A 12,127-nucleotide genomic window follows, 5' to 3' on the forward strand; every position below is an offset into this window, starting at 1 on the left:
ACTCGAGTACAGAGGAGCAGCCAATGATCCAGAAAAAACATTGGATCTCTGGTAAGGGATACCTTGCTTTTGTTACAATATTAGTACAAAAAGACTTGCTACATTTAACTTTCACAAATACTAAAAAAAAAAAAAATACTGCTAGTCAATATAAGCCATGACATTGGCTCCTCAACATTTATATATTGGAAAATTTACTAATAGCATACACCAATACTGCTATCGCACATATGCCAAAGGCCTGCTTCATAAAACAGGCCTTGAGCAAAAATTCACATCTAATTTGCAAAGGTAACATTTATCACCAGCTGATATGAGGAAAATGAAACCAAAATACAAAACAGAATGCGACTGGAAAGAAAGCATACGCATATGCTAATTGTCACACTGGTTTATTAGTCTGTGAAAATGTTCTTTATTTTTCTAGCCACCAAAAAAAAATAAAAATAAAAATAAAGAAGTCAACCTGAATGGAATAAATTGGAGGAAGGGTTGAAAAACAATTGTTTTACTCCCCTACAGTGAACACTATATACAACATGCAATGTGAAAAAATAAAGACTGCTAAACAAGCTAAACATATTAAATACAAGCAAAAAAAAAAATCTTGTTTAAGATACTTTTTCATTATAATTTATTTTTATTTTTTAACAGTCTAAGAAATTTGCAGCCATCAGCAGTTCCAGTGCAATTTCAGGGGCGATGGGGAATTCAGGAATTTCTGTGGAACTGTTAGTGTAGCGAACCTTGTATGTAAAATACATGCACACTTTGGATAGCACATGGGATGGGATCTCTCGAAAATTCACTTCATTGGTTTCATTCTCTGCAAACTGTCCTGCAAAACACAAAATAAAATCTACATATCATCTTTGAACAAATTGATTTATAAACTTAAATACATATTTTAGTAAGAGAATTAGAAATGGTAATTTTTTAAAATTTATTTTCTATTCAAAGACAACCCAATTACTAGACACAGAAATGGAATTATTGTACTATAAACTATCAATGAAATTAGATTTTAAGGAAAAACCCTATTAAAATGGAGAGTGAAATAAAAATAAGGCCCCTGCAGGGAGGAACTATAAAGTATACTACAGTGCTTTTTAAGAGTCCTAACACCCTTCTACACTTTTCATATTTCGATGTGTAAAAAAGAAAAATACAATTCAAAAGGCATTAAAAATTACACTGATCTACACAGCATACTTTAAGGGCCCAGTTATATGTATTTTGAGTTGCCTTCCTTATTATGTTCTTTGGCCGAAATTGATGGACTGGATTACTCAGGTCCAAAAATGGTTTGGTGCCGCTCTCAACTCTTCAAGAGTCCTTTTGGCCATGTGCTGACAGATGAGCGAGAGCTTCAAGAGTCTGCCCTAGGCATGGCAACACCAATTGAGGGTCCATCCTTGAAAAGGTATTGTCATATCTAGAGCACTGATTAAACCACTGGGAGTTTTCCGAGACATATTGGGGAAAAATAGGCAAAGCAAAATAGGCTGGCTCAATGATGGAAAAAAGTAAGAAAAAACCCAAAACAAAACCCTGTACCTTGATCAGAATGCTCAATGGGCCAAGGAGCAAAAGGGGAAAAAAAGGGAAACAAAGTGCTAACAAAACTAAGGGAAAACGAAAAAGAAGAATAAAGAGGGCAAATCTGGTCCTGCACAGCACTTACAAGCAGAAAAAAAAAACCACAGATACAAATTGTGACAGAAGAGGCTCTCGAGAATGTCTTTTCAACTCTGTGGAAAAGAAAAGACTGTCTGGTCCTGCATGGTCCTGGAAAGCACATGTGTGGTAGAACCACCAAAAGTTTTAGAAAAAGAAGACAAGGATGCTCCTGTGCCAGGCTCCATTGGATGATGTCACCCATTCACGTTAATATGCTGCCCTGCTTGTCCTCAGAGAATTTCTATTAATTTGACATAGAAGGAAAATCAATAATAAAACCGAAGATCAGACCGATACAAATACTCTATACAAAACAAAGTTTAAAAGGGACCTTACATAAAATAAATTAAATTATCCTAAACTACTACTACTACTATTTATCATTTCTTTAGCGCTACAAGGCATTCGCAGCGCTGTACACCACACATAAAAACACAGTCCCTACTCAAAGAGCTTACAATCTAGATAAGACAGGTAGACAGAACAATTAAGGGTAAGGGAATAAATAGGTGAGGTTAAAAGAGAGGGCAAGTGAGTAGTGGTTAGGAGTCAAAAGCTGTGGTAAAGAGGTGGGCTTTAAGTTTGGACTTGAAAACGGCCAAAGACGGGGCTAGACGCACAGGCTCGGGAAGTATTTCCAGGTGTGGGGTGCAGCAAGACAAAAGGAACGGAGTCTAGAATTAGCAGTAGAGAAGAAGGGGACGGATAAGAGAGATTTATCTACAGAACGGAGTACTCGAGGGGGGGCGTAGGGAGAGACGAGAGTGGAGAGGTACTGGGGAGCAGCAGAGTGAATACACTTATAGGTCAATAAGAGAAGCTTGAACTGAATATGGAAACGGATAGAGAGCCAGTGAAGTAACTTAAGGAGGGGGCTAATGTGAGTGTAGCGACTTTGGCGGAAAATGAACCGCGCAGCTGAATGAAGAGGAGAGAGATGGCTAAGAGGGAGGCCGGTGAGAAGCAGGTTACAATAATCAAGACGAGAGATGATAAGAGTGTGGATAAGGGTTCTGGTAGAGTGCTCAGAGATGAAGGGACGGATTTTGCTAATGTTATAGAGAAAGAAACGACAGGTTTTGGCAATCTGTTGAATATGAGCAGAGAAGGAGAGGGAGGAGTCAAAGATGACCCCAAGGTTACGAGCTGATGAGACAGGGAGAATGAAAGTGCCATCCACAGAAATAGAGAAAGGGGGGAGAGGAGATGTAGGCTTAGGGGGAAAGATGAGAAGCTCAGTTTTGGCCATGTTAAGTTTTAGATGACATTGGGACATCCAGGCAGCTATGTCAGATAGGCAGGCTGAAACCTTGGACTGGATGTTGGTTGAGATTTCAGGGGTAGAGAGGTAAATTTGGGTCATCAGCATAGAGATGGTAATGAAAGCCATAAGATGATATCAGAGAGCCAAGGGAAGAAGTGTAGATGGAGAACAGGAGAGGACCGAGAACAGAACCCTGAGGTACACCCATTAGTAGAGGGATAGAAGTAGAAGAGGAACCACCAGAGTGTACACTAAAGGTGCGAAGCGAAAGGTAGTAGGAGAACCAGGAAAGAACAGAGCCCTGAAATCCAAGTGAGGACAGCGTATCAAGAAGTAGGCTATGATCGACAGTGTCAAAAGCAGCGGATAGATCGAGAAGGATGAGGCTAGAATAGAGACCATTGGATTTGGCCAAGAACAGGTCGTTGGAAACTTTTGCAAGTGCAATTTCAGTTGAATGAAGAGGGCGAAAGCCAGATTGGAGTGGGTCAAGAACAGCATGAGATGAGAGAAAGTCAAGACAGCGGCGGTGAAGCGCGTTCAAGTAACTTCGAAAGGAAGGGGATGAGGGAGATGGGTTGATAGTTGGAAGGACAGGTAGGGTCAAGCGAAGGCTTCTTCAGGAGCGGTGTGACCACAGCATGTTTGAAGGCATCAGGAAAGGTCGCAGTGGAAAGAGAGAGATTGAGGATATGACAGATAAAAGGGGTGAGAGTAGGAGAGATAGTGTTAAGAAGGTGGGTAGGAATGGGATCAGAGGAGCAGGTAGTTCGTTTTGAGGAGGAGAGAAGATGAGATCTTTCTTCATCAGTGACCTCAGGAAAGGAGGAAAAGGACAGAGGGGTTGAGGAAATAGGGGAACGGACAAGGGGAAGGAGAGGCAGGGGTGGTTTTTGGTAGAGAATTCAAGATTTATCTTCTGAACCTTGTCATGGAAGAACTCAGCTAGGGTCTGGGGAGATAGTGAGGGGGGAGTTGGGGGTGGAGGTACCTTGAGGAGAGAGTTTAGTGTGACGAAGAGAAGTTGAAGGTTTGAGCCGAGAGAATTAGTCAGCTGGATGTAGTAGTCCTTGTTTGGCAAGCAAGAGAGCAGATTGGAAGGAGGTCAACATGAACTTGAAGTGTGAGAAGTCAGCAAGGGCACAAGATTTCAGCCAGAGGCGTTCGATGGAACGGGTACAGGAACATAGGTAGCGGATTTTAGGGGTAAGCCAGGGCTGAGATTTGGTACGTCTTAAAGGACGGGGCATGAGAGGTTCAAGAGTGTCTAAGGCAGAGGATAGAATAGTATTGTAGGAAGAGACAGCGTCATTGACAGATTTGGATGGCGTAGTGGTAGAGAAGAGATTCAAGACATTGGAGGATAGGGTGGTAGGGTCGATGGCCTGGAGATTCCTAGATAAGTTGGTTAAGATAGGACGCGATTGGGCGGGAGGAAGTGAAGGTTATTAGATGACGGTCAGAGAGGGGAAGATTTGAAGTAAGGGAATTGGAGGGAGAGCAGTTATAGGAGAAGATGAGATCAAGACAGTGACCAATTTGGTGGGTAGGGGAAGTGGAGCATAGTTTAAGATTGAAGGAGGATGTTAAAGTGAGGAACTGGGAGACAAAAGAGTTGGAGGGATCATTGGCATGAATGTTAAAGTCGCCAAGGATGAGGGAGGGGGAGGAAGGATCATGAAAGAAGGAAAGCCACTGAGAAAGGATGAAAGGGATTTATCAGGGGGACGATAAATAACTGCTATTCGAAGAGGCAAAGGAGTGAATAGGCAGACAGAGTGGACTTCAAAGGAAGAGAAGCAGAGAGACTGAGGTGGCAGAAGAGACTGAAATTTGGAAGAGTATAATAGACCAACACCACCACCACGGCCAATAGGGCGAGGAGTATGGGAGAAGAGATAACCACCATGGCAGAGGGCTGCAACTGAAGCAGAGTCTTCAGGGGAGAACAAAGTTTCAGTTATGGCGAGCAGATGGAGGCTACGAGAGATAAAAAGGTCATAGATATAAGAAAGTTTGTTGCAGATGGAGCGGGCATTCCATAGGGCGCCATGAGAAGGGCAGAGAAGAGGGAGGGAGGAGAGGAATAGAGATGATATTGGAAGGGTCTAGTTGCCAAGTTTCTACAAACCCAGCAACGCTGTTGCATTGGCTATTACCTCATGGTAATCCTGAGGTGGCAATCCTGCACCTTCCTCTGGCTCTTCAGACCATGAAGGCCTGCCAGACCCCTCAGAATCCTCACATCCCGACCACGGGGGGGGGGGGGGGGGGGAAGGAGGGTGCGCCACTCTCTGAAGGGGAATTAACCCTTCTGCGCTTGTCTTGCGGCCAGCTGTGAGGGGAAAACGCGCCTGACGGCAATCCGAGGCCAGGCTCCACTGGAGGGGGGAACAGTTAGCAGGGCAGAATGAGACCCCTGCGGGAGAGCTCTTTTTAACATGAATGCTTTATGCAGCAGCAACACAAACAGGTGAGAAGGGCTCACCCTGGCCTCCCGGTTCCAGTCCAGGGATAGAAGCTCCCCTGTTAGCCTCCACACGAGGCTCCCCTTCAGTTTCAAACCCCTCCGCTTCTGCGGGGTTGGCGCCCGCTGCCAGCTCCACTGAGCGGGAAGAAACCTCGCTCGCAATGCTCGTGCCGGCCCTGACGTCTGAAGAGCACGACTTACAGAGCCCTGCTGCGGATCTGCGCTTGCCACAACAGGAACAGCACTTAACAACCTCTGCAGCCATCGCCGAAAACGGCGGAAAATTCAAAATGACGGATTTGCACCAAAAACGTTCTGATCGCGGGCCCTCCCCGGAGGAGCTACAAAATACTCTTACCTAACCAGACTGAGTCCCAGAGCTCCGGTCACGCTGCACAATCAGAAGAAAACCTCTTTTCTGGAATCGCAGAGCAAAAGTGCGACACAACTTTTTTTTTAAATGCTGTGAGGAAAGTTAGAGGCAACAGCAATAGAGGCAAATTTCCAACTCCGGAGGATCAGTAGAGTAGGAAAGGCAGGGAAAGGGCTAACCAATGTGCCTGCATCCACAAAGGAGAGTGTGGGAAAAGATAGGGACAGGGCAAACCTATGTGTCTACATCCACATCGGGGGCCGGGTAAGGCAGGGAAAGGGCGAACCTATGTGCCTTTAAAGTGGAGCTGCAATAGCCCCCAACACCCCTGCTACCACTGGCCAAAGCACAGGAGCAGATTTTTTGGAAGGAGCTGAATAAGCTGCGTCCACCCTGCTGTATGAGCTGTTTTTTTCGTCTATTATGCACTACAAGTGAGTAACCTCTTCATTGCATATGATAATTGGGTATTTTATTTTTATTATTTTTATTCTTCATCACTTTTGGTTTTTGTGTTTTTATTATTTTTCTGGTACCACATATTTTTAATGTAATTGGTACAACATTTTTGATTGTGTTCATTTATATATTCATTATTTCTTATTTTTTATAGTTGTTCCTTTCAGAAGGTTTCAAATTAGGTATGTGTCCTCCCACTATTCCATTCTGTAATTTTATTTGCTAGTTTGTTATATTGAATGATATATATATATTCTGTATTTTTCTAAATATATATTTTTACATATTTATATATGTTCAAGTTGTTATGCTTACATCAGTGCCCTTGCTTTGTTGTTTTTTTTATATATATTTTTTATATGTATATATTTATTTTTTATGTATATGTTGATATTTTTAAGTAGTTAATTTAACTGTCATATTACATATCACATATAATAATTTTTTATATACATATTTTTGATATTTTATAGTGTGTTTTGTGATATGCTTATTTATGTGCATCAAGTGCCTTTTCTGGTACACTATCAGGCATATTTTCAAAGCACTTAGCCTTCCAAAGTTCCATAGGTTTCTATGGAACTTTGGAAGGCTAAGTGCTTTGAAAATATGCCTCTATGTACACTAAATAACTATTTATTTATGTTTTATATTCTATTATGGACGTATATTGTTTTATACCTTATATATAATTTGTTTATTCATAGATATATGTGACAATATGGTTGTATGGTGTTTTATATTTCATGTTTTATCTATTAAAATTTGATTTATTGTAGCCCCTGACGCAGCCCTTGGTGGGTGAAACACGGCATTGTGCCAGGCAATTTGTTTATATACGGTATCTTCAATAAAATCTTTCTGATGTTATATTGATCTGCTGGCTTTCTTTCCCATATTGGATTTTGCAGATCGTTTGCCTTGTTGTTTTTTGGGACCCTTTTTTGGATCTTGCCAGGTACTTGCGACCTGGATTGCCACTGTTGGAAACAGGATGCTGAGCTTGATGGACCTTCGGTCTGTCCCAGTATGGCAATACTTATGTACTTATGACAGTATGGAGTATTGCTGGCAGGGATGTAGAAGACCCACCAGCTGAAGAGGTCCACTACCTGAGACCCGAGCTCCACAGCAAATTGGAGGCATGCTTCAGTCATTGACTTCAGCATTACCACACACGCCCTCCTCCACTCCCCCTCCAATCCAGCATCTACCCTCCTCCTCCCATTGACCACCATCTCTCTCTCCCCCCCCTCCCTTGTGCCCCAGGTCTAACATCTCATGTAGCATCTTTCCCTTCCACCCCTCCATCATGTCCAACATTTCTCTCTCCCCTCCACCCACATATACAAGATTTTTTCCTTTCATCCCTCACCACCTTTCTTCTGTACCTCTCCCTTCCTCCCCCCTTCACCCCCCACATGCAGCATCTCTCCTTCCCTCTCTACCCCACCCACAACTCTCCCTCTTGCTTCAGCGGGTCCATGGCAGTGTTTCCTACACACTACCAGCCACTAGCCTGGAAGTCTGTCAGCCACAGTCCCCGGGTTAGCAGAAGGCAGCTTTAGGGAATTTCTACTGCTGCCCCTCATCATCTGGTGGGGGGGTGGTTGAGTGGAAAGATTCACTGCACCCTTACAGTACATCCTCCACCTCCAGTGTGGCGGGGCTCAGAATTCACTGCAACCATGCAAGCATCTCCCAGCTGCGACTTCACTATGGTGCAGTTTGGGAAACGTCATTATATGCGGATACTTTCTCTGTCCCTAGTGGGCTCACAATCTAAGGGGTCCTTTCACAAAGCTAACCGCAGCAAAAAAATGGCATACCATGGGCGCACCGAGACATCCTGTGGTAATTTTGGCATGTGCGCACACTACCCACACACTAAAAAAATTTATTTTTTTTTTGTGGTGGGGATATGTCTGGGGGCAGAGTGGGCATGTTCTGTGCTAATTGGTTAGCGAAGCTACATTGCCACACACTAACCAGTTACTGCACTTACCACCTACATAATGGGTGGCAGTAATGGCTCATGTATTAATCTGTTTTAAATGGCCATGTGATAACGGCAAAAGTAGCAAGAGGTCATTAAATACCAAAAAATAAAAATTCAGCCATTTTACCCCAGCGGTAAAAATAGTCTTAGCATGCGGGAAAGACCTAGGTAAGGGTGCACTAAGGCCACTTTTTATATTCAACAAACAAACCCAAAAAACCCACACCACACCCCAGTCTCTTAGCGAAGGAGTCCCAAGTGTTTGATAACTGGAAATTGCTCATCGTCAGAGAAAGCTCTGTTGCTTAAAAACAGGTGTTTATTGGAAGACAGCAATTCACTGGTTACACAAACCCTCTTCTCCGCCCCTCGGCAGGTCTCTTCATTTTCTTCTTTGCTACCAGGAACTGAAAGCAACTGCAGTACCAGTCATGACCTCTAAGTAGCTAGAAGGGAACTCTAAAATACATTCCTATTCAATGCAATGCTCAATCATGTGATTCTGTGAATAGTGAACTGCTGTCTTCAAAGACCTATCTGCTCAGCATATCTGTTAAAATTCATGTTTTCCAAACTCAGGCATAGTAAAATGGCAATACAGCACAGAACACACAATTCTTTCTGTAGCTGTTGTCAGATAAATACCAAAGCAGATGGTGCAATGAACTCCATTACAGAAACTGATCAGATTCTTGTATACGGGTCTTACTGGGTAAGAGCTAGTATGCACCAATATGCAGATTCACACCAGTGCCATATGAAGGCAATCCAAAGATCTTATTCTCTCTCAATTGTAACAAGAGACATTTTCAGTCATTTATTTAGATTTTGCTCACACCTTTTCCAGTAGTAGTTCAAAGTGAGTTACAATCAGGTTCACTAGGTATTTCTCTGTCCCTGGAGGGCTCACAATCTAATTTTATACCTGAGACAATGGAGGATTAAGTGACTGCCCAAGATCAAAAGCAGCAGCAGTGGGATTTGAACCAGGCATCCCTGGTTATCAAGCTCAGTGCTCTAACCACTACACTACTCCTCCACTCCATGAGGTCACAAGTAAAAGCAGGTATTAGCAGAGCAATTAAAAGAATGGCAGATAAACGGCAGACCAAAGAGCTTTGGATAACACAAAACCCCATCGCCTGGAATGGCACTATCTCAACCAGCTTTCAAAACTGGCCTCTTTTTTTGGCTCGACCAGATATGACATTTTGAAAGTTAAGAGGCAGTTTAAAGACAGACCTTACCTGGACCACTCAACATTGCTTTTATTGTCCCTGATGTTAGTGCATGCTCCCGCTTAACGATGAACTCATGCCCATCCGATGAAATCAACTTAACATACATAGCATCAGGGCCCTCACAGCCGCCATATGTCCTCTCTTCTCCATCTACAGGAAAGGATATTCACAGTAATGTCATTGTACTTGGAAAATGCAATGCAGTCTTCAGACATTAGGAAAGACAAGCTCGCTCAAAAGGGCATGAAGTTTTCAGTAATCAGTTTGTGACTTGAGAGTGTAAATACAAAGTTAGTGAATGTCTTTTCGGTATTGTGCTAACATTTCCAGTAAGTGGCCACAGTGGGAGATAGTGAGTACTTTCCTCAGGTATTGCTGTTCCTGCCTACTCTGGAAGAAGCATACTGGTTATTAGCATGACTGCATCCAACCAATAGGCCATAGGGGCACTACTGCCCAAGAGAAGAGCTGTCTCCCTTCTGTTGTGGCCAAGGCTGAAATTGTGCAATATGTACTATATACAGCAGAAAAAGGAAGGAGAAAGAAGAGAGAATGAGGTTTGGGAGAATGGACACAAAGCTGAGCAGGGGTAAAAGAAAGAAAGCAAGATAGGAATAAAGGAGGGAGAATGGAAATCAGTAGTAGTACTACGTAGATCCCAAGGTATGTTAGAGAAACTGAAGAGAAAAGAGCAAGTGGAAGGGAAGAAATATCAGATTGAGATGGGGGAGACAAAACAGAGTGGACCAAAACTTTTGGTGAGAAATAAATGCAGGGAATCACTCAGCACACTCAGATGAGTGTCCAATCAGTTCTGTGTAAGCTATATCTGAAGAGGATGTTAAGGCCAAAATCCTTACAAAAGGATGCAAAGTAAATAACATATGAGCTATATAACTGCAATGAATGAGAACATTAAAATCACTTTCTGCATGGTTTCTCTTCAAAACATCAAACCTTGTAGTTAGAAACCACAAAAAGTTTTTGTTAAAATAGTCTTGTTGCTAAAGCTGTAATTATAATTATTTTAAGAAAGAAGAAAAGTTGTCCAAACTTAGGTAAGATCAGACTCCTTAATCTTCTTCTTCTGGTAGTTGTGCTTACCACAGTTGAACATTCATTGACTGATACATTATTTTATGACAGAACAAATTGTGAGGGCATCTTCCTGTACAGCCACCCAGCCCTCATGCCAGTGTAAAGATGGTGGGAAGAAGTGGGGGGGGGGGGGGGGGGGGGAGAGAGAGAAAGCAGAAAGAGATGAACTAGTAAGGGACACATGCCAAACCAGAGGTATAATGTCTGAAGGCATCAACATGCATTTCACAATACCAACTTCACATAATGGGTACCCCAAATTAAAAAAAAAGTGCAAAACAAGAGTAGGTCTTTCAAGAAGTGTTCACCCAGTTTTATGTGGCCTACATAAAATGGAAAATACAGTACATGACTCCCTGATTTTCATCCTTCGCTTCATTTGGAAAAAAATTCCTGTTGGGACAGAACAGTTTAGCATCTCATCCTACAGGACAAGTCTGTACTGTTTCACATTTGGCAGAGCAGGTCATGTCTGTTATCTATAGCGAAACAGAAGTCTTGTGCACCATCAAAGCAGTTTACAACATTATTTCTCAGCAGACAGCTACATATTGTACACATAATAAAATATGGCAGATAAAGAACAGCAGACCCATCTAGCCTATCTAGTAAAGTGGTTAGGGTTGTACCTGTCACTCCACTACTGATCTGTAGAGAGCAACACCCAGCCAATCAATTATGAATATGCATGAGTCAGGTCTGCACGCACTGCTTCCACCACATGCAAATATCTCTTGTGCTTATTAATTGTGGAGATCTAGAAAAGCCAACTGCCTGGGTGTGTCCCGAGGACCAGGTTGAGAACCTTGGTATAGAAGACATATCACCTCTTCCTTTCTGTTGGCTATATCCTTTATGTAGCCTAACATCTTCTGGATTTGGTCACTGCCTTGTCACATTACTTTACAAACTTGAGATCCTCAGACAAGATAAAATCATCCAACACACTGTACTGTAGCTTAGAAACACCCATTTAAATTTCCAAATCAGCAAGTTTAGTAATGAATATGTAAAAATATTGATCCTTGACAGAGGGCACCATAATTAGCAGACAGTTGTATGCCTCAAGGGCAAGGGAAATATTGCTTCAGCTGGCTGCCATGACGGGGCAGATTTAGATCATTTTTGCTTTGGTGCAAAAAAAAAAAAGGTGCTCCCATTTTTATCAGTTTAAAATATCCCAGTATAACAAGTGTTGAGACAAAACTCAAAGGTTTTTTTTTTTTTTTTTTACTTCAGTGTAAACACTGATCTGCCTTAAAGCTCATTCTGAAAGACAATGATAAAAAGTACCTGGAAGCCTGCCATACTAACCACTGCCTTTTTTCTTCTTCCAGAAAATAATTCTTTTGTTTTCAGTTAGATGACCTTTGCTCAGCAAAATGGGAAAATTAGGTTCTTACCATGATAATTTTCTTTCATTTAGTCATAGCAGATGAAGCCATTACGTATGGGTTGTGTCCATCAACCAGCAGGGGGAGATAGAGAGCACTCAACTTTTCACAGTGCCTCATGGCCAGCTAGCTCCACTGCCTCTTCAGTA

General features: G+C 42.4%; 1 protein-coding gene across 4 annotated transcripts in view; it reads right to left on the reverse strand.

The window, feature by feature from the left end:
- Positions 1-376: 376 nt before the first annotated feature.
- ELOC (elongin C) overlaps positions 377-12,127 on the reverse strand; it is a 34,281-nt gene continuing 22,530 nt past the window's right edge. For all 4 annotated transcript variants that reach the window (XM_030215629.1, XM_030215624.1, XM_030215636.1 and 1 more), the window contains 2 exons: positions 9,493-9,636; positions 377-838 (listed from right to left, as the gene is read on the reverse strand). In XM_030215629.1, the coding sequence (XP_030071489.1) occupies positions 648-838; positions 9,493-9,636 (335 nt within the window). In that variant the 3' untranslated portion in view covers positions 377-647. The remainder of the gene's footprint in view (positions 839-9,492; positions 9,637-12,127) is intronic.

The sequence above is a fragment of the Microcaecilia unicolor genome, chromosome 1, assembly GCF_901765095.1.
Source record: "Microcaecilia unicolor chromosome 1, aMicUni1.1, whole genome shotgun sequence".
NCBI lineage: Eukaryota > Metazoa > Chordata > Amphibia > Gymnophiona > Siphonopidae > Microcaecilia > Microcaecilia unicolor.